At 46.5% G+C, this 23,475-nt stretch overlaps 1 protein-coding gene across 8 annotated transcripts in view; it reads left to right on the top strand.

Annotated features, from left to right (window-relative positions):
* The window catches only part of enox2 (ecto-NOX disulfide-thiol exchanger 2), a 103,926-nt gene that overhangs the window by 61,671 nt on the left and 18,780 nt on the right, over positions 1 to 23,475 (top strand). For 7 of the 8 annotated variants that reach the window (XR_014747248.1, XM_084692098.1, XM_084692162.1 and 4 more), the window contains 2 exons: positions 14,759 to 14,890; positions 22,540 to 22,695. Coding sequence is in view for 7 of the 8 variants with exons in the window: in XM_084692098.1 (XP_084548224.1) it covers positions 14,759 to 14,890; positions 22,540 to 22,695 (288 nt within the window). In the remaining variant the exon portion in view is untranslated. The remainder of the gene's footprint in view (positions 1 to 14,758; positions 14,891 to 22,539; positions 22,696 to 23,475) is intronic. The other variant, XM_084692199.1, reaches the window with a different exon arrangement.

Genomic DNA, 23,475 nt, shown 5'->3' with positions numbered 1-23,475 from the left:
CCTCCCTCCCTCCCTCCCTCCCTCCCTCCCTCCCTCCCTCCCTCCATCCCTCCCTCCTTCTTCCCCTCCCTCTCTCCCTCCCTCTCTCCTTCCTCTCCTCCTTCTTCCCCTCCCTCCCTCCCTCCCTCCCTCCCTCCTTCCCTCCCTCCCTCCCTCCCTCCCTCCCTCCTACCCTCCCTCCCTCCCTCCCTCCCTCCTTCTCTATTGGTCTGCTGTAGTTCCAGCAGGTAGCTGTGTGTCCAGTGAAGCCTGCAGAGATGACACACCATGAGATCAGCTCGCGTCTGCTCCAGCTACTTCAGTGCTGAAGTGAAGGGGCGTGTCTCATCTACCCGGCCAGTCTGCATTTCAAGAGGTCTCTTTCATGGTTTTCTGTGTCTGGGTCTGTGATGACAACACCCTGCAGCTTGCTTGACCACTACCCCCTTTGAATGCTATTTCCAGGCCACTCCTTTGATGCTGAAGCCTGTGGCTGAAGGCAGGATCAGAGGATGTATTTTTCCCTCTTCTCTGACCTCCATAAAGAGGATGGCCTTTTCGAATGGTCCGCCCCAACTCTGTTTCTTTTCTCCATCTTCAAATTCTTTCTTGTTTTTAAGAAGGATCTTCGATGCAGTTTTCATGTCTGTCTCCACCATTAACGGCCTCCCACGAGGAGGTTAAAACGTTTAAGTAGTGTAGAATGCTGTTTGGTTCCGGCTTTTATGATGAATTGTCTCCTGAATGTTAGCCAGTCCCCCCCCCCCACACACACACACACAGCCCCTTTCAGAGGTATTCCACACGTCATTCTAGAACTATAAAGGCAAGAATGTTTGTGTGTGTCTGAGTCTGATTGTGACTTGATAATCTTGCAAAGCGACCACTGTCTGAAGTTGCAAGTTGGCATGTTCAAGTCGCCGGTATATTAAGCTGCACTAAGCCATGGATCCAAGCAAGGTCACACACGGCACTGCACCTCCTTGGGTCCTGAACAAGACACCTGCCGACCTGCAGCCTCATACAGCGCCCGGGTCTCAATTATTGAGGCACACACGAACACACAAACTGACAGATTCCTGCCTTTATAGTTAGATACTGTGTACACCTTTAATAACCTTATGTTAGTGGCCTTTCCACTTCTAGCCTGTATCATGTTCTTCCACACAGTGAGCATTGAAATACACCTTAGACCCAACTTGAAATCTATATTCATCTCTTTGTAGCTCAATATTGTGAATTACAGAGAAAACCATGTGAAAGTATTTTTTGCACCATTAACAAGCAGCAACTAACAACTGCGGATTCATAATGGGACATAATAGGACCTCCTGTAACAAAAACAAGTCATTGTAGCTGTAATTGAGGCAAAAAGAGCTGGGATTGTTCAAGCCTCACTACCACACCTGTAACCGTTCCATCAAGGTACGTCTTCCAGATGGTGTTGATTGGTCTCTACACTCTAGCTACACACTACATAGAACACACTATATAGAGGCTGTATCTGACACAGGATACGCATCATCAAGTCTAGGACGTTCCATATGGAGATGTTGCTGTAATTTCTTTAAAATGATATTTTCTGCCCTCCAAAATACCCTCCATCTACAGATCCTTGGCATGACAAGTAAATGATTCCACAAAGGCAGGCTGATGGATGTGTTCTCCTCCGGATCTCTCTCCAGATCTGTTCACTATATCACTCCCTCCATCTTTCCTTGACACATAGGAAGGACAGATATTCATCTCTGGTTGGAAATGTAATCTGCTTGGCAAACCTCATTTCCAATAGTAGCTCCTTAGCTCTCTCTCTCTCTCTTCCTCTAATTGTGTGGTGGGCAACAGAATGACAGCATTTCATATATCTTGAGAGCCCATGAGCCTATCCTGCCACTTCAATTTATGGATTCATATTTTGTATGAAAGCGATATGTTCACAAAAAGCTTTCCACCAATTAATGTTATAAACTAAATGAGTCTTCTTTACTGGAGCATTTGTAATAAAACCTCTTCTGGGTATAGCCTAGTAATCAGATGAGACGAATGAGCTTGTATAGACCAGACTGCTGTTCGTCTAGCTGTAGTTTCGCATTCTGATTTCTTACAGCTCTGCAGCGAGAACAAGCCGTCTCTCTTTGATATGTCAGTTTCTATATATATATCTGACGGCCTCAGGGTATACTATCATGATGTTGTTATTTTTGTATCAACACAACCGTGGCTTTGTTAACAACCTGAAAACATGAGTCTGTTGGGCACCCATAACCGCCTGTCAGGGGTTTAGTTCAGGGATTTGGGTCTCCATTGTGAGTGTCTCAGTGATGTTAAAAGGTCATTCATGGTTGTAAACGGGGATCTTTGATATTCAGTCATGTTTCTTACAGCCTTCCTCTTTTTAAAAGCATTCCAGATGACTTGTCATTGTTTGAGCATAGAGAGCTAAATGCAGTTGACGGTTCTTCGTCAGGCTTGTCTTTGTTGATAATGAATGAGGGTATTGCTGATACGGGCATGAAATAACCAAATTACATGCTGTAGCCGTTGATAACAAAAACAATTGGGGATAGTGTTTTTTTTTTGTCTCAACATCAAAAATAGTACCAACCCTATTCATTTAAATGATCTGTAAAGTGTCCTCGATTAATCCTATCCCATGATTCCATGTTTCCTCCCACTAAAACTCCCTTCACTGTCACTGTAGCTCTCCATCAGGGAACTGGCCAACCATCACACCATTTGAGGAAAGGTTGGCCATTAAAAGACTAAGAGGACCACTGCTTTGGATGGAGGTGACACATATAGACAACCCAGCCCATCTCTGAGCGTCTCAGTCACCATCAGCAGTGAAGGGTGTGGGTAAATGTGTGCTTGTTTACCGGCAGTGATGGACTGGATGTGGGATAACTGGTCTCTTGTGGTCAGTCTACTGTAGAAATGGCCTAGATGTCACAGTGGTGTGGCCTTGACATGTCTGAGCACATCTCTGGCAACAGCTACTTGACTGTCATTTATGTCACCCGACCATGTCACCTGACCACATCCCACAGTCCCTGAGCAGCACAGCCACCTTCCCTCAGTGTTATCAAAAGTGGACTGCCACTCACTCTCACCAGCGAGCTATGCCCGTGTTTATTCTTTGTCCTCAGAAGAAGGTCGTCTCTAAATCTCCTCTCTCATAATCACATCTGTGAAGAGGCTAATGTGAGCGCCATGTTACCCTTGTCTATTCCTGCTTCTGGTGATTTATTTTTAATGGTGTGTGTTAGCTGGAGAGGTCAGGCAGTCACACACACACACACAGAGACACACACTCAGAGTGTGTGTCAGAGTGGCTGCAGCCTTTCATCAAGTAGATCATAAACAGTGTTGCTGCAGTCTGGTCTCCAGCCGTCAAGAGAGATTGTTTGGTTTGGGGCTGAGTGACTTACTTTTGTCCTTTTAAAAGCTGTCTGGACCTCCTTTCTACTGGAAGCCCTCCATCACACACCGGTAACATGACAACAGAGGCCTGTACTATCTGGTGGGGTAGGCGGGGCCAGATAAGAGCCGTGGTAGTTCACTGAGCTGTAAACAGTTCCCTTGATTCTAATTGGCTGCTGTAGATAAGGCCTGTCTGTTGTAATTGGCTGCAAGTGATAAGATGCTGTCGGCAACAGCTGGAAGGGAAGGAACTGTCTGCTGAAGGATGCCAACGTAAGGAACAAAAGAATACGAGATCTGGAAGAGCCTTCAGGAAGTCGAGCTGCATGGAGACTAGATGGGATGGAAGAAGAGCGCTATTTAAACAGACACCTGGTGAAGATGGCCACAGACAGAGGCAACAAAAGACCTCATCTAGCCGTTCACCTGGCCCAGTTGGACCTTTAGCCTTTGTTCTGATAAGCTTCCTGTCCAGTGGGTGAAGAGGCTGGAACGCGTCTACTTGGTTTTAATCTGACGTGGTGTGTTACTTGTTTGACACTGTGGTATAAATGTACCGTCTCTATGCAAGCGGTCTTTATCGCAAACATTGGGTTTATGGATTTGGGTTCACCAAGAGAAATTGTCAGCGTTTGGTAGAAGTGTTCCATTCTCTGAATGCTTAGCTACAGTTTGAGCAGATGCTTTCTTTGGCCGCACCAGCAAAGTCTCCTGTGGTTTTCACTGAAACTGCTGATCAAGGAGTTTTTGGCCCATGTCCTTAAGTGTCTTTCTCTGCAGTTGGCCTACTTTCTCTGAAGTACAGAGCTTCTGCATCCTCTGCTTTATACACGTTTCTTCTTTTTATGCTCAGTGAAGAGTCCATGCATGAGGTGACTGACTAATGTGTTCATTAGTCTCTAGATAGCTGTGTGTCTGTCTGTTATTGCCTAATGGAGCAGAGAACAGCCATTAGCTATGAGATAATGCACCTTCATCTCTATAACCTGCACACACCACGTTCCACAGAGCCCACCTAATGGATGTGTGTCTAGTTGTGTTTTGTACGTTCTCCACACGTGAGGCAGGAAATGAAGACATGATCCCCCATACCCCCTCTCCACACCACACACACACACACACACCACCCCCCTCCACACATGTGGAGATTCTTCATGCCTCTGCCAGGGGTCTCCAGTGGACTCTGGAGTTGCGGTGGATCAATATCTCCAACAGGATCACATTTCTCAGGCCTGTTTCTTTTCCGTCTTCTCCCAACTCCAGGGTATTGGGTGAGGGCAGAGAAACAGTCACTTGATCTGTGGTGAATGGATCGAATAGACACAGACATATCTGGCACTGCAACCTTAGGAGGTGATGTGATGAGATTGCTGTAGAACAATATCTAATATGTCACTTTTTTTGATGGTGGTTTTATGAAAACTAGACTTCATGGCCCTGCAAGATGTCTTCAGGACTGTCTTTTTTAGTTGCAATTTGTAGAGTAGAGCAAACACAGTGGACTTGTTGGTCCTGCTCGTCTAGGCAGTCTTGAGGCTTCCTGTTTGAAATGTATAAAAGGAGCTCCATCGTAGTCCTCCTTCCATATGATAATACATAGCAACTACCCTAGTGTGTTACTGTGTATGTTATGACATCAATACTTTTTGGACCAATGTTTTGCTGTACACCTCAACCAAACAAGAGTATTTACACGACATGACTTTAAAGCTGCCGTCCCCTCCTCCAGCAAAAGGTTCTGTTAGTCACTCTTATTGAATTAACAGCCGCCATCAAAGATGTCCTTCTCCTGTCTCTCTTAAATAAGATAACAATTAGGAGGTTGAGAATCTGGTTCTGTCATTCTAACTAGAACAAGACGGATAGTGCTCTAGCCCTCTCATCTTTAGCGGTCTTGTTGTGACAGATATGACTTCTAAAGAGAAAAGCTGATTAAAGAAACTCTTGTGCTTGTTTTTGTCTAAGAGGATGTCAAGTTCTCCCCCAGGCGACGATTGACAGAGTCTGTCAATTGTCCCTGTTACTGAGTTGAACAGTTTACTGGTTGTGTGTTAAACAGGCTATTGGGATTGGTATGGGAGTCAGGTGGCTGAGCGGTTAGGGAATCGGGCTAGTAATCTGAAGGTTGCCAGTTCAATTCCCAGCCGTGCAAATTACATTGTGTCCTTGGGCAAGGCACTTCACCCTACTTGCCTCGGGGAATGTCCCTGTACTTCACGTACTTACTGTAAGTCGCTCTGGATAAGAGCATCTGCTAAATGACAAAATGTAAATGTAGGTAGAAACCATCACAGTCACTTGTCATCATACTACTGTACAGACAGTTAACTTGAATGTAAAGTTAAGAATGTCCTGCCTTTATCCCGTCAGTTAATCCCCTCTTTTGTTCCACAGAGCAACCTTAATATCCTGTGTGTTACTCATATTTGACTTTGATGAAGACATAATGAACCTCATTGAAATGAAGACATAAGAAACCTCATTGAAAAATGATTGAAACACCTAGGGCCCTATCTTGCACCCAGCGCAATTGACTTTGTCAACGACGCAAGTATCATTCCTAGTTTGCATCCACAGACGCACTTCCGTAAATTAGGGAATGACCTTGCGCTCCCGGGGCGGTTCAGCAAAAAAAGGAGGCGTGTTCCGGCGCAAACGTTCCCTCGTGCTATTTTCAGTTTCAGAAAACCAATTCTCTGCCACAGACCAGGAAAAACATAGTTTAAAGTCAAGCGTGTTATTCAGATGCTATTTTAAGGGTGCAAGCTTGGCCCGTGCGCACTGCTGCGCGCGGCCAGTGTCTTCTTCCTGCAAAGCTACGTTACATTGTTTTGATTTATTGTATGGCTGTGTTACATTTCTTTCATGTCAATGATTAAAAATGTTTTCATGAGAAATCTGTATGTATGTGAACTTGATTTGTAACAATTGTGACAATTTCCTCCCACGCCTTTTTAACCAAAGCTAATTTGGGTGGGTTTTCTTCCCCCATCCCAATCAGAATCAGAATTTGAATTAGGTTTATTTGCCATGTATGTTACACAAACACGGAATTTACTGGGGCAGGAAGGTGCAAACAATAAACATATACGGGCCTAAAATCAGGTAAAAAAATTACAATGGTTAAACTAATTCTAAGAACTGAATTTTAAAATATAACAATTAACAAATATATATATATATATATATAAAAATAAGACTTAAGAATTTGAATGAGCAGCACGAGTGGGCAACTTAGTGCAATGGGAAACTGCTCTGCCTTTCCCATACAATGTCACTTCTCTATCTTTTACGGCCTTACGAACGTCGGCTGTGAACCACTCCTGGCATGTGCTTGGCAAATCCGCCGTTATAATTGCAATCTGCCATGGAACAAGCGCGCCTGCTCTTAAAGGGAATGTGAGATGACGCTCTGATTGGTTTATTGCACTTTACCCCCAAACCACACCCATAAGTAATGCAACTACTTCAGACCAACCCATTTTAGATTTGCGCCAGGCGCAAAGTCATTTATCCCGCCGGTATAATAACAACAGCGCCGGAGTCCCTCCCACAAGTTTACTTGCGCTTTGCATTTTGATACTTGCGTTTTAGATTGTTAAAATAGGGCCCCAAGAGTTGTTAATGGGGAAAAAACCTTCATGTGCTCATCACCAGCTGTCAATGGGATGTGCAGTGTGGAAGAAATTCTTCCACAGCAGTGACATGCTGGAATGTTCGGATACCTGCGTGCATATTTGTGGTAATCCTTCATGTGGTGAACATGGAAATGAAACGTGCATCGTTGACATTGCGATGCGTCTTCAACTGTGGGTGGCGTGCGTTGCCGGTGGAAACCAAGGGAACATGCTGGGAGAATGTATTCTGTAAGAGTGAAATAAAGGGTGCGAGTGGTAAATGAAACTCTTGATAGAGATGTCAAGATGCAGTGGTGTAATCTGAGTAAACTTGCACTTGTTTACTTAATTACTCAGTTTTCAAATGCAATTTAAACAACAGTTTGAATATTTAATGGATAGGCATTCCCTCTTCAAAGGCCTCACCAGTGTGTCGTAATTAATGTCTGTTAATTAAGCTGTTTTGATGAATTGAAATGAATGAGGAGGAGATAGAGCAGAATGAACCACAGGCTTCAGAACAAACGTCTCCAGTATCTGGGAGGAAATTCCAGCTCAGCCCCCAACCCTCTCATTTGTACATCAATGAACTATTCACACAATTTGAATTCTGATCCAAGGTCCTTTTTAGTGAAGAAACATCACAGTTGGAGACAAGAACCACACTGTACACCGTGTGTGTGTGATTCTAGTGTCCAGGCATAAAGACAGCTTGACGGATAAGCTCATCGTAAAGGATCCAGAGTGGGCCCTGTCTTTGAAACTTCTGCTTTTAACTGTAGAAAGCAGAAGGGGGGGGGGGGGGGCTTCCTCTGGTGCTGAGAAAGAACTGTTCATGGGGGCGGGGACGGACAGGGTTCCCACTGGGTAAAGAGGAGGTTGTTGATTCGCTAGTCCATCACCATTATTTCTTATCTTATGCAGGCATGTGTGATTTGATGTGTGGTCTGCCAGAACATCCCAGATGACCCCGTCCTGCCTTAAGAGGGCCCTGAGCTGCTCTGAAGTGACACTTTTATGGATGTTAATGCCTGATGGGTTTATTGATATAAATGTGGATCTAAGGAGATGGGGAGGTAATGAGAACAGTGCTAATAACAGTCACCTTCAGGAGCCTGCTGGAAGTTGATCTCCCACACTGCTCATGTCTGTCTCTCTATCCTGAATGAAGGTCACTTCATTAATGAACACATCGGCCTTGCTCTGTCTCTTCAGAAACGCCCCCTCTGGCTGAGAGGGAGAAGATTCAGTAGCAGTAACTGTTTGTTCTCTGAGGTAAAGCTGGAGTCTCTGTTGGTGTATTCTGACTGGCAGCCTTGTTTTGACTGTGGTTAGAAGCTTGTTTTGACTGATCTTGTCTTGTGACTGGAAAGCAGTTCTGTAGGGGATCTGAATAGCCTCTAGATTGACTGCGTCCACATGACTGATGAGTCCATCAAGTGCTGCTATGACAGCATATTTAAATAACCAATGGAATCACTAGAACATACAGTATGTGAATGTATGGACTGTTTCATTTCGTTATTTTCCATGTTGCTCATAATTTGCTGGTAGTCTGAATTCCTGCTCCAGCAATGAGGGTTGAAGTCTTCACAGATTAGCTCACATGAAAGAAACCAACCCCCTGAATTTGTCATTTCCATTAGTAAAATGAAAGCGCCACTCCCAACTGTCTATTAACTTTGATTATAAAAAAACGTTCAAATTACTTTTCACCGGGTTGTATTTACAGTCTTCGTTTTAATAACCACCATGTGTATGCAGTGCCTCTTCAAAATCCCCTCAGATTGAGGTGAGACGTCTGTCTGGGCTGATAAGTAGGATGTCCATCATTCTGCCTCTTTTTTTCTTCTTTTTTTTCCCTTTTTACTCTTGCACTCGTGCATTTGTATTATCCTAATGATGAGTTAGAAGACATGGATGCTTTAGGTGCCTGCCTCTAGTTATTTTGAAATCTTGGTTCAATGACTGCAAATAATGTTGGAGCGGGTAAAGTGAACAGTGTGTCTCTGTGGTCATTGTCACAGCACAGTGCACTGGAGAGTAGCCTTTGAGCTCTATAGTGTCTTACAAACACACACACATGCACAAACACACGCACACACACATACACCAAGGGACTTGACTGCAATGAGGGACAAATGGTCACCATGACTACTCAACTGGAACAGCGGTGTCATTATTATAGCCAGTCAGAGGGGAGAGTGGGAGGGCAGGATGGGTATCAACATGAACCCACTCTGGAGAGAAGCTGGAGAAGACCTTAGTCTAGCAGCCAGTCTGCTGCTGAGGCTGGATTCAGCCATGTTGGGTCCTGGGCAAGGCTCTGGGACTTGGCTGGAGCTCATCTAGAAAAACCCTCTGTGATCAGATAGAGGTGTTGATAAAGATGATGGATCTGCAGATCATGCATAACTTTTCACTGTGCAGTTGTTGATCAGAGTCAATATCTTCAACACATCCCACAACTCTTGTATTCATAACCGCTCTCTATCTGATGCAGACGGTGTCCTCCGCTCCTACATCAATATTCCACCTGCCGCCCATCTCATCTGTTTGAGATTCACTCTCACTAGCAGGATTGTACACAAACACACTACCGCGAGGTTTGGACATGGCACAGATCAATAAGACAACAAACCTCCTGATTACGAAATGCTAGCGTATTTCTGGGGTTAAATAACAAGCAGTTAAGTACCTGGAATGAGATGATAATGATAGGGATGATAAAATGAGGTAGCGATTCATCATCTCTGACGATCACCATTCTTCACTCTCCTGCATGATCCACGGACAGACTGACTGCTGGGGTCCTTTGGCAGAACTGCAGTGTTAGTGCCCAAACTGTGTGGAAGAGGATGGCTCATCAGATCATTATGGCCTCAATAATGTGTCTGTGATTGGTTGTTTTATCTATGGCGATTCGATGAGTTGAAGATGGTGGTGTGTCTTGGCTGGCTGTAGACCCTCAGCGGTAGATTAGAAGTGGTTTGATTGGTCAGAAAACTGGCCTATCTTGAGGTTTCTGGGGTGCTTTCTGTGCTATCTGTCAGTGTAATCTGTGCCTGTCCTTCACATCCCTCTGTGATAAGCAGAGGTAAAGAGCACTGTGCTCCAGAAATGTCTACTTCTCACTGACACACAACAAGGCTTCTTCTTCTTCGCTGTTCTGTAAATGGATCCTGATGAGGGAGAGAAATGGAGGTTGTTTGCCAAAAGCACTCTGTTCTAGGGAGTCCTCAGTAAAATACTTCAAAGACGCGCGCGCACACACACACACACAAAAAGCTTTTCACGTCTGTTTTTTCGAATCGTTCGGACAAGGGTGCTTTTGTACCGTGTGTTTCGTTTTATCTGTCTCCAAATCATGCTGCTCAGCCGGAGAATGGAGGACAAGATGACGAGGAGAGTAACCCTCGCTGAATCTCTTCCCCACGTCAAATAGAGATGGGCGTCCATGGGAGCAGTACCTGTCTGTCAAGGGTCCAAACACTGGGCACAAAAACCCCCAGAAAGATTCAGATCACTCAGGGTCATCCTTTTGTCCAACATTTTCCCGTTCCATTACTAAACGGGTGTCATGGAGAAGTCTTTCATGCATCCGTCTTTCAAACCTTGAGGTGCGACGCATGTTAAATTAGTATTCACTTCAAACAAGAGTTTAATTCCACAGGATTTTACAAAGACACTAATTCAGGTAAGACGTGAAGGGACATAGGTATGTTTGCTCTGCGTTAATAAGGAAGGCAAATAAGACAGTTAGGTTGTGTAAGACCCTGATTGAGTTCATAATGGTCACGTCTCAATCTGTCTGCTTGTTCTCATGTAGCCTATTTATTTAGCCCAAATGCTTGCAACAGCATGCAGATTGTTTTCTTTGTATTATGACATGGATTACAGTCACCACATGGAACCAAATCAAGTTGCCTTTGATGAGTGCAGCGCCATTCAAAGATTTTGCCTCTTCGTTGGGATGTGCTTTAGGGATTTGTATCGCAAATGCAAATGACTGAGCGCTCTATTTGTGTACACAGAATCCAAACAGGAATACAAGATGTGATGCCTTATGTTATTGTATATGGAGTTGATGTCGAAAGTCTGGCCGTTTGGTACCAGTTTGAGAGTGTATAGTAACTGCTGTGTGTGCTGTGTTGAAGGATGGAGGTTGTTCCCTGGTGCAGGGGATCTGCTGTGTTGAAGAATGGAGGTTGTTCCCTGGTGCAGGGGATCTGCTGTGTTGAAGAATGGAGGTTGTTCCCTGGTGCAGAGGATCCGCTGGGTCTTCAGGCTCCTTCTTCCAGCTCCTCTGTCACACACCTCCCTCTCTGAGTCCTTCATCCAATGAGGAGCCCTGTTAGCTAGCACACTCCTCCCTCTCTGAGTCCTTCATCCCATGAGGGGCTCTGTTAGCTTGCACATTCTGGGCTCTGCAGACGCCACCACTAATGATAAGAGCTCTGCGATTTTTATTATAATTAAGAGATCAAAGGAGTGAAGAGAAGGGCACTCACACATCCTTAAATGCGTGTGCGTGTGTGTGTATTCTTCTCCTGCTTGTAATGATCCCTCTATTGGCACGTTGTGCTGATCGAGTTGTGCTGATGTTGTCTTTAGGAGGGGAGAGTCTCTGCTGACAAACAACTACAAGCCAAAAGCCGAACGAGAGCTGAAATTCAAGTCAAAAAGGCACTACCCAGAAGGCTGTTCCTCGCGCACACCTGCTGTGTGTTTTTGATGTGAAGGACTGAATAGAAGAACGGCTCTGTTTACTGTGTATACTGCATGTCTGGGACACAGTGTTCAGAGGAAAGCAGTCATACTGAGTCAAGGCTATTTATTTTCTTTTTTGGAATACGGACATGTACGCGAAAACTGGCTCAATACTCTACTATGTAATTTTCTATTCAAAGGGACATTGAGGGTATATTACTGTATATTGTAATTACAATTTTATTTAACACCAGTTTGTGAATCTGAGTAACAAGTAATTACTATAATTAGACTAAATAACCAGGATGAAGATGTTCCAGGTTCACTGGAAGGTCACCTCTTACTTCGTATTCAGTAGACCTTTTCCACCTCCTCCCCCTTCACTTTCCTTCACTGTGCTCTCCATCATCGATCCTTCTTCATGTAACCTCTTGGCCCTGGAGATGACCGTGAGAAGGTTCCTGAAGCTTCTCCCACCATCACCCCCACTGTCTCTTTCTCCCTCTCCCTCCTCTTTCTCATTTTTATTCTCTATCCTCTCTCTCTCTCTTCTCTCTCTTCCCTCCTCTCTCTGTTCCTTCTTCTCACTCTCCCTATCATTCTGTCTCCTCGCTCTCTCGCTCTCTCTCTCTCTCTCTCTCTCTCTCTCTCTCTCTCTCTCTCTCTCTCTCTCTCTCTCTCTCTCTTTTAGGGTCTCCTATTGGCCTGTTGGCTGTTGCTCCTAGTAAACTAAATGTTTCTGAGCTCCTCTTAGCTTGCTGGGAGGCCTGCAGCCAACATAAGTTAAAAAGCTTTCATTTCCCATCAGCCCCTAGGGGAGAGTTTACTGTCCTGCAGCTCCTGGTCAATCAGAGCCTAGATACACAGAGACCAGGGAGGCCTGGGACTGGGGTCCAGCACCACTGGTGGGACAGGTCACATCTCTCTTACCAACATAGTTTTTGGGATGAAAGGGCAGCTTCCCTGAAAACATTTTGGATTGTGATAACTCCGCCTTTTCTCGCCCCAATTTTACTAGCATCGATGACTAGCAGGAAACTCATTTGACCTTATAAAACCTTGGAATTAAACCTATGAATGGCAGTGTTGACAAAGTCATGTAATGTGCACTCAATCCACTATTCTACTACTCTACTCTTTGCTGATGTTTATTTTCACTGGCTCAAATGTTTCGTATTTGGCTCGGCAGCTCTGTGTGTGTGTGTGTGTGTGTGTGTGTGTGTGTGTGTGTGTGTGTGTGTGTGTGTGTGTACGTATTCTTGTAGCTGTTTGCTATTCAAACACAGCCTCTGCTCTATTGATGGGATGGACGCGTGCTGAGGGGAGCATTGCCAGAGATCTGCCCTCAAGGTCACACTGTGCACTCTGAAACCCTGAGAGACCTGGAGGGAGGGAGGGAGGGAGGGAGGGAGGGAGGGAGGGAGGGAGGGAGGGAGGGAGGGAGGGAGGGAGGGAGGGAGGGAGGGAGGGAGGGAGGGAGGGAGGGAGGGAGGGAGGGAGGGAGGGAGGGAGGGAGGGAGGGAGGGAGGGAGGGAGGGAGGGAGGGAGGGAGGGAGGGAGGGAGGGAGGGAGGGAGGGAGGGAGGGAGGGAGGGAGGGAGGGAGGGAGGGAGGGAGGGAGGGAGGGAGGGAGGGGAGGAGAGGTGAACTGTCCTGTTGTGATTGGTCAGTCAGACTGTTCACATGAAGGCAACAGTCTGGCAGTAAACCACAACAGCTCCAGTCCCTGACACCACTCTGGCGTTAGTAACAGCTTCTGTTACTTTCTCAGTGAAACTGTTAATGTACGTTAGTATCTAAACAAGCCTCTCAGCCTGATTTGCCCCCAGGCTGCCACCATGGCACTTGATGTAAAACCACAATAAACTGCAGTAAAACTGCTGTAAAGCAGTTCCTCCCTTCTCTTCCCTGGTCATATAACTGTTAAAGCCTCCCTACACCCAGTGGAACAGCTAATGTGGCTGTAATTGGTTAACACGTTTCCTAAGCTCCGTCAGGGACATTTGCATGGCAGCATAATAGCACAGCAGATTCATCTGCCCCTCACCATGGTAACACAGACATGGGTTTGTGTAGATTGTATTATAGGATGGACATGGACAAAATAACAGTATTAGTCCTTCATTACCTTACACTCTGACACACACTCAATACTACTAACCACTGGGGATCTAATTCACACACACACACACACACACACACACACACACACACACACACTAGCTCACCAGTGTGGGTGGTGACCCAGACGTTTGAGGTGTGAAGTGTTGTCTTCAGCACTGCTTGATTTTAGCACCCAGTGTGTGTTTTGGCATCATGAGACAGGAGAGCAGCCTGGTGTGTCAGCCAGCAGAGCGCACAGAAGCATTTCCAGCTGTGACAGAGGACTAGTCTGAGAGACCACATTTAGTCATTTTAGTCATTTTAGTCATGGAATGATGGAGACCAGACCAATACTGTCCATTCAGGGTGCTGAAACTCAGTCTGGGGGGCTGAAGATCTATATTGACTTCCTCTCGCTGACTTTACTTATGGCTTTTAACTATGAAGATTTGAACGTGTTTGCTTTGCTGCGTAAGACATACAGCTAGAGGATGTGTGTGTTAACTGATGTGTGTATTTGTAGTTGTGAGCCAGATATATTTTTCCGGCAATAATACCTCACATATGTTCAGAGAGTTTTGTTTAGTACCGTAGTAATCATGTTTCATAGTGTGTAATTCTACTAGATTTGAGTCACAGCCCAATAAGAACTGCCTCTTCTGCTTCTCTGCAGAGGGTGATTTTACTTTTGTGTGTGTGTGCGTGTTGTTTTTTCTCTGGTGTGTGTGTGGGTGTGTGGGTGCGTGGGTGCGTGGGTGTGTGGGTGTGTGGGTGTGGGTGTGTCAGTATACCAGTCTGGGAGAGGCAACATCAAAATGAGACTTTCTCTCACCTTCTCTCTCTCTGAGGTCATAGAGAAAAGAAGTGCTTGACAGGAAAGACTAGTGATGGCTGTTGCTCTCTCTCTCTCTCTCTCTCTCTCTCTCACAGAAGGAGTTCGTAACATGGCCATGGACTCCGGTGCCATGACGATGCCCATGACAGACCCTAACGCCTGGGCCACAGCCATGAACAACCTGGGCATGGCTCCCATGGGCCTGACCGGACAGCCCCTCATGCCAGGTACACATCTTTATTACTGTTTCTCCACAACTCAACACTAACTTTCCGAGATGAAGGCCTTCATTTAGCAGACGCTTCAATCCAAAGCAACGAACTAAGAGGGATTTGAACCTGAGACCTCTAGATCTGCAGTCAAATGCTCCACCACTGAACTGTACTTTCCCTGTACTGTAATTTTATTCAGTACAGGTTTGTTTTAACGAACACAGAGAAGCATGTTGACGAGTAGTGCAGTGCCTTCCCTGAACCAGCACATCATTTTTTCATGTGGAGCTCACCACGGTATCATCTGTGTTTTTAAAGTCTCTGTGTGGATATCAAACCTCCCAGTTCAATTTGCCTTCATGCCATTCCCTTTCCTATCTGTACCATACTGCTGTATATCCATTTTCGGCTAACAGGAGCATTTCATAATCCGTTTTCCTAGCCTCCCATTTCAGCTGGTTCATATCAGGTGAGCCATGCGAGGTATAGTTAGTGGTACATGGTATTGTGTGGGGGTGTTGAACTATGGCTTTGGCGCCTGCCGTCTGGCATGGGCTCCGACTTCCACTGCAGCTCAGGGTTTAAGTTTTCTCTGGCGGCATTAACCCCCCCCCCCTCTCCTGTCAGGGCGCGTCAGGTCTAAACAGGAGTTGTGATGTATTGACATGGTGGTTGAAAAGGGGATGCTCCCACACATCTCTGCATATTTTACCTCAGTACCGAGCATAACAACGTCATCTTCTCAATCCTTCTGGAGCCAGGTTGTCCAAGGCCACATTTACCCCGCCGTTATTGTGCAACTAGTTTTCAACAAGTTCAGTTGACGTCAGATTGCTTGGTATGTCGGTTCATGTTTATGTCACGGGTACGTGTGTTAGAAGAAAGTGAAAGCTACAGTGGCCCAGCTCGTCTGTTTTTGCATTACAGTCCACGTGGAGTAGCTCTGTGTTGTGGCCTCAGTGTTTAATGGGGTATCTACAGTATGTGGCCTCCATGAATTGGCTGTGTCTTTCTCAGACTCTATATCCTGCTGGCTCGCTGGTGCAGTGCGTGTACCATATAGTGTGCGTACCATATAGGCTAAGGTAAGGACTAACCACAGGCACCTGGGATCAAGTCCAGCCTTGGCCCTTTCCTGCATGTCCTCCTCTCTCTCTCCCGTACATGGCACGCCGCCCTTCACTATCTCTGTTTCAATGAAGCAGAAGTGCCCAAAGAAATATATACAGAGAGAGAGATTGAAATGTTTGCCGATGTCAAGCCTTCCTTCATCTGTTCCTCTACTAAAATAAGCAGGCGGCACTGAGTCCGTGAGATGGAGTTATCATCCAAGATCAGGATCCACACTTACAGTAGCTCAGAGACACACGCTTGCTTGTGCCCCAAGTTGGCAGAAAGAGGTGGTCGTGTGTTCCAACACTGAGTCCCCTCCGCAGCCAACAGTCCCCAAAGGGTCCATCTCTCTCAGATCTTTGAGAGAATGAGGCTGGCAAAAAAGTGAAGAACTCTCTGGAAGGAAGCCCAGTCCCTTTGGTGCTTCCTCGTACCCCTCCAGGTGCTCAGTCCTGGACGCTGTGTGTCGTATGTCTCTTAGCGACGCATCACAGAGACGTGTCATTGGTCCGTCCATGGCGGAGGGGAGGAGACAGTGAGAGGGGGACGCCAGTTCCCTCCAGACTGAGCATGCTCCACCAGCGTCGGTTTAACGGTTTGGACCAGAGAAGGTGAAGATGAATGAAGCTCCACTGAGAGCCGTGTTCAGCTGCTGTTTGTGATTGTTTCAGCATGATCACATGTCTGGGTAGTGTGAGGTTCACCCTGACCAGGCCTGGTCTCCAGCTCTGTCTCTTGGCAACAGCTCTCCTGAAGCCTTTTAGTAAATCATCTCCTCCATCTTTGTTTATCCTGCTCCTTCGTTTCAACAAAGCTACGGAAATATGCTGAGAGCTCCACTCACAGTCCATATTTCAGCTGAAGTAGCTTTGGAGAACGATAGTCCCACCCGCTGTGATTTTCCGATTCAATTTCATTTGCACCAATTACAGAGCCTCGGGCTGACTTCGCACTTTTCTCACGAGACCACTGCTCAGCTTTGCTCAGGTCGTTACACTGTAGATGTAGCTACGTCAGTGTAATGAGCTGGAACACAGAGGTGTGTGTGTGTGTGTTATGTCACAGAGACACCGAACACCATGATCCGTTTTTCCTACTTACAAACCTGCTGTTTTTGTTGACAGTGTGGCAGGGCGGGGCTGGCCGGGGACCAATCTCCCCCCGTCTCTCCTCCTTCCCCCTGGAGCGGTGTTCCCCAAAGACTGGGAGGTGGGAGGAGCTTGTCACGTCAATGAGGGGGGGGGGGGGAGGAGGGTTGGGGGTTGGGGGAGGGGTTGAATTACACAGTGTAAAGAGGGTGTGGTAGACAGCTGTGTCCCGCCTCATTCATCTTGTGGAGAAACAGCTGTTCTGTCTCTCCCTCCCGCTCACTCCGCCTCTTATCTGCTCTCCCTCCTTTCCCCCCCCCCCTCGCTCTTTTTCTCGCCGTCTCACCGTCACCCACTTCCTTTTGTTGTCTTTCTCATTCTCTGTTGTGTTCGCTCTCTGTCCTTCCTCTCGCACCCCCACTCACTTTCTCTCACCTCCTTTCCTTCTCTCTCACGCTCTTATTCCTGTTCCCGCTCCCTCTCGCTCCCCCCTCTCTAACTCTCTCCACCCCTCCCTCTCTTTGCTATCTCTACCCCCGCCTTCCAGGGCCTAAATGATCCAACAGCTTCATTACTGTCACATTACGGCTGAGTCAGCTCCCTGCAACTCCTCCACAGCTCCCAACCAAGTGAAGAGGCATAACGTTCATCCCTGTGTCCCGCTGCTTCTCAATTTAACCCGCTCCTCTTTACTGCTCACACCCACATCTGGAATCTCTCTCAGTTTTATCTTCTTCTTTTTTTCACCCAGTGTACAGTATCACGGGGAGAAATAGTTTCCACCCCGTCAACGTTGACCACTAACTGTCCCGCAGGATGAATCAGAGTTCGGCCTGTGCTTCTGGCGCCGTCTTTGACTTGTCTGTCGGTCGTCTTCCACTTTTGAACGACTCCACCCAAATGCTCCATTGATTCTCTGTTATGAAGGAACGTCCTTCATGGTCTCCTCCTTTGTTTGCTTTTCCTCTGACTGTGTGTGTGTGAGAGTCCCTGTTCATGTATGTATGAGTGTCCTGAAGGACTCAGACCAACCCTTCCAAATGCCACAAGTCCACTAGAATGCCAAGATACCATCCCAGTGTGTGGTTGTGTTTATCCATACTGATCCAGGATTGTGTGACTTCACCACAGAGCACGGCAGAGCTGAAGGACAAGCCAGGCCTAACCTCAGCCAATGAGATCCTCCTGGGAGCCGTCGGAAAGCTGAATACAAAGTCTTTGTCCAACTCAGGCCTCCTCCGTGTCTGCATTGGTCCTGAACACGACTGAACACAAAGCTGGTTTACAATCAGATTTCTTCCATATGGTCTCGGTCAGTAGAAGCTCAGTATACATGCTGTGCTAGTGACTCATACATTGAATAGAGGCTGTGGTTCAGTATTGATACCCTGTAGCTGTGTTCTCCAGAGCTCATGCTTTGTGCAGCTCTGAGAGATCTGGACTGAAGAAGCTGGCCTCCGGGCAGAGCTCTCCCTCGTGGAGTCTCTCTGCAGGGGACCAGAGTCCAGACCTGCTCCCTCCGGCCCCCAGAGAGACATGGCGTCACGGCACAGTAGCGCCTGGCAAGCCTGTTAGAAACCTCAATCCAGACTAACACATCCAGGCTGTGATTAGGACCATGTGGAATGTTCTAGTGCCTCCTCCTCTGTCTCTGTCTGGAAGCCTCCCAAGAAACAAAGATGTGTGATCCCAGACACTTGACACAGGAAGCTGGCTGTGCGTCCAGAGTGTGCTAGCCTGACTCTGCTGTGTAGCTCTGGCTGCTGCAGAGTGACTCCCTCGTCCTCACCACAGCCAGCCTGCAGGAGACACATACATGAGTCAGACAACAAGCTGCAGGTTCGAACCCCATGGTGCCTGTGGAGCTACAGGGAGACGCTGGTGAGTTTCAAGACCTCAGTGACTGTAGGGCTGCAGAGAGTGTGACCGTGGGCCTTGGAGAGTCATGACTCAGCTTTACTAATGCAGATAGATGGTTCTCCTCATAGTCTTCATGTCATTGATTTGTTGGTTTGGATTGTGTTTAGTGCTGTCATTGGATTAAGTCCTCAAGGATGAAACAGCTCATAACACCAAGGAAAATGCATGGGTGGAAGGAAAACGACACTCTCTTTGCAGTGCATTGAGCTTGCTACACACACACACACATCTCAGAATGAATTTCACCTGTTATACACACACGCCTCTGTGAATACATAAACAGTCTCTCTCGGCTGTTCCCTGGAGTGTCTCCTGCTGCTTTGGGGGATACATCCACTTAAAACATTCAAATTGAGATCTACAGGAGGGTAGAGGAGCTGTTTTGATAGAAAAATGTAAATGTTGATGGGTTATTTTCTGCAAGAGGACAGAGGAAGGAGATGGATACTTAGAGGAGCCTCTCAGCTTGGACCAGGGGGCACGGCCCTGCTCGCCTCATTAGACAACATTACCCAGCGTGCCTTGCAGCACATCCTGTGTCACCCTGCCACTACCACTGCTGGTGGGGACGTTTAAACGGGAAATCAGAGAGAGGAGGAGAAGGAGGATGATGTGACAGCGATAGCCAGCAGGTTTCTACACTCAAATGCCAGATTTGTCATTCCTCCCTGCACTTTTGATTGATGGGCAGCTTGAAATGTAATTACCTTCCACAAACCTACAGGAAACAGATTGTTTAATATGGATAGGCTGAGACTGTGGAGCTTGCGTGTGGGCTGAAGTCTGTGTGTGTTTGTATGGATTGAGACTACCACAGAAGGTAAGGGAGATTGTGTGTTTGGATGGATGGAGACTGTAAGATAGATTGTGTATGTGTGTGTTTGGATGGATGGAGACTGTAAGATACATTGTGTATGTGTGTGTTTGGATGGATGGAGACTGTAAGATAGATTGTGTATGTGTGTGTTTGGATGGATGGAGACTGTAAGATAGATTGTGTATGTGTGTGTTTGAATGGATGGAGACTGTAAGATAGATTGTGTATGTGTGTGTTTGGATTGATGTAGACTGTAAGATACATTGTGTATGTGTGTGTTTGGATGGAAGGAGACTGTAAGATAGATTGTGTATGTGTGTGTTTGGATGGATGGAGACTGTAAGATAGATTGTGTATGTGTGTGTTTGGATGGAGACCGTAAGAGATATTGTGTATATGTGTGTTTGGATGGATGGAGACCGTAAGAGATATTGTATGTTGTCGTGTGGGCGAGAGGGCCTCTTGGAATCTCCACGGAGCTTCTCGCTGTTTTCAGCTCTTTGAAACACTGAAGTGTGCGCGTGCGTGTTTTGTTTTGAAGGTTTTTTTGTTAGTGTGTGGGCGGGCATTTGCATGGTGATGACAGATTAAACATGGAACTAACACCGGTCTGAGATTCAGGTGTTTCCTGAACTCTGCTGTAGTTTAGAATTCCCTGACAAAAAAAAAAAGTCTGTTATAATAAATAATGTCAGACACATTCCTGTCAGACACTGAACAGAGCATGTAACACACACACACACACACACACACACTCTAAAACCTGACCAAGCTTATTCACTCAATAAAATATATGTCTGCGACTGCGTTTGGTATGGGGTTGGACTATTTTAGTAAACGGGAGACAAACTGACAAACACACTCCAGCACACACGCACAGATTTCCCTCATGACTTGGCTCAGCTCTGAGCACTTGGACGGGGTGTTGAGGAGAGGGCTGACCATAGGTCAGCAAGCCAGGGGCAGTGGAGGCTTGCTGCCACCCTGGAGGCTGCTGTTTGTGTGTTCTCATACTGGTCTTGGACCAGATTAAAGCTCAGAAAATACAGGACTGTGCCCTGAACTGCTACTCACCCAATGACCACCAGGCCGTGAGATCATTTTTGCCGTGGTTATGAGTCTGAATCAAATCTTCAGACTCTTCTTACTCACTGTTTTGAGAAGCAGACTAAGTGGGTCTTCTAAAAGAACTGCTAGCAGAGGCCTGTGGAGGTGAGTGGACGTGGGCAATGCTTCAGTCCTCACCCCAGTCTTGGTGGAGAGTGCTTCAGCATGAAACCCCTCCTGCTCCTGTTTACTGTGGCGAACAGTGAAGGCCGGCACAGCCAGGCTGGCATTGGCATTCAGGAAACACCCTGCCCCGCCGTGCCAGTCCCTCTCTTATCTCCTAAACCTCTCCTCTGCCTCCCTGAGCAGGGAAGTCATCACCCAGGCAACTAGGATCTCTTTTATCAGCTTTTCCCTCTCGATCTGACACCACCAGACATAAATACTAATGGTGAGGTCATCAACGTGAGACAGAAAGATAAATGCAGGTCATGGTGTTTCCTTGTCCTCATCCTTCTCTGCTGGTTGGTCTAGCTGTTGTGTAACCCAAACACTTTACATTTACATTTAGTCATTTAGCAGACGCTCTTATCCAGAGCGACTTACAGTAAGTAAAGGGACGTTCTCCCCGAGGCAAGTGAAGTGCCTTGCCCAAGGACACAACATCATTTGGCATGGCGGGGAATCGATCCGGCAACCTTCTGATTACTAGCCATCTGACTCCCTTGGCACACTTTAGCCAGTGCACCAATCTCCCTTTTTCTCTACTCTCGTTCTATTCACATCCCTCCGTTCCCCCACTCACAGCTAGTTGAGCCTTACTCGAAACAAGGTTTGTTTAGACACTGTGTTACATCTAGTACGGGCAAAATGAAGCGTTTCCTGAGAGGGTCATTTGAGCATCTCAGCTCACTGGAAGTGGTTCTTTTTAAAGTATATTTATCTCACTCACAATAGAAATGTTGCCCTGCACTGCCATTGCGTAGATCTGGATAAGGCTTTTTGTTCTGTTTTAGTTTTTTTGTTCAGTTTAGTCACTGTCAGGGTTTTTGTGCTCCATAGAGAGTTTATGTATTTTTGTTCATGAACAGAAGCGCAGTACCTATGCCCACATACACACATGCAGAGAAAGACACACACACAGACACACGCAATGTAGGCTCACTTTAAGGTCCACAGTCTTCAACAGGTGCAGTAGGCTCATGGAAGAAGGCAATGGCATTACCATTTCAAAAGCCTTGATTCTGGAATCCACCTGCAGTCTAAATCAGTACCAGAAAACAAAAGCGTGTGTGTTTTCTGTCCTCGAGGTATCCAACTCTGTCTTTGTGACTAAGAACAATCTATTTGGGGTCAGAGGTCGTCCAGGCAGCTGGAGAGAGGAGAGGCAGGCCAACTGAAGCCTCTGTTGCCCCTTTTAATATGCAAGAAGTTTGTTTGTTCCTTTATTCATGAGAGTATGTGCTCAGTTATTTATAGACAGTTTTTTGGCTCTGCTGTTGACAGAAACATCACATTGTGGTGAGGGAGGAAATACACAATAAAACATGGTTGAAGAAGCCAGTGTGTTGTCTCTGATGTCTGGCAGAAGGTTTGCCTCAGGAGGAGTTTCCTCCAGTGTGTACCATGACGTTGTGTCTTGCAGCATTCTCATCCGTGTGTTCCTGTGTGCCCGGCAGATTTTGACCCGAGCCTTGGCATGATGACGGGCATCGCCCCCATGAACCCCATGATGCCCGGCCTGGGCATGGTGCCCCCGCCCCTCTCTCAGGACCTGCCCGTTATCAAGGAGATCATCCACTGCAAGACCTGCACCCTGTTCCCCCCCAACCCCAGTAAGTCTAATAACCTTGAAATGTCCCTTTATGACACTACCCCTCCCAACCCCTGTAAGTCTAATAACCTTGAAATGTCCCTTGACTGCACTACCCCTCCCAACCCCAGTAAGTCTAATAACCTTGAAATGTCCCTTGACTGCACTATCCCTCCCAACCCCTGTAAGTCTAATAACCTTGAAATGTCCCTTTATGACACTATCCCTCCCAACCCCTGTAAGTCTAATAACCTTGAAATGTCCCTTTATGACACTATCCCTCCCAACCCCTGTAAGTCTAATAACCTTGAAATGTCCCTTTATGACACTACCCCTCCCAACCCCTGTAAGTCTAATAACCTTGAAATGTCCCTTTATGACACTATCCCTCCCAACCCCTGTAAGTCTAATAACCTTGAAATGTCCCTTTATGACACTATCCCTCCCAACCCCTGTAAGTCTAATAACCTTGAAATGTCCCTTTATGACACTACCCCTCCCAACCCCTGTAAGTCTAATAACCTTGAAATGTCCCTTTATGACACTATCCCTCCCAACCCCTGTAAGTCTAATAACCTTGAAATGTCCCTTTATGACACTATCCCTCCCAACCCCTGTAAGTCTAATAACCTTGAAATGTCCCTTTATGACACTATCCCTCCCAACCCCAAATGCTCTGTCCAAGCTGTGTCCTCTGGAAGTCTGTTGTAGTCTCTCCTGACCTTAGTTTGTCAGCCAGTGTAAATGTGTCTCACCAGACCTTTCCTTTAATACCGACTTCTTTCTGTCTGTGGACTCTGAG

This window comes from Hypomesus nipponensis, chromosome 1, assembly GCF_054491055.1.
Source record: "Hypomesus nipponensis isolate SF chromosome 1, ASM5449105v1, whole genome shotgun sequence".
Classification (NCBI taxonomy): Eukaryota; Metazoa; Chordata; class Actinopteri; order Osmeriformes; family Osmeridae; genus Hypomesus; species Hypomesus nipponensis.
This window is presented reverse-complemented; position numbering and strand designations above follow the sequence as displayed.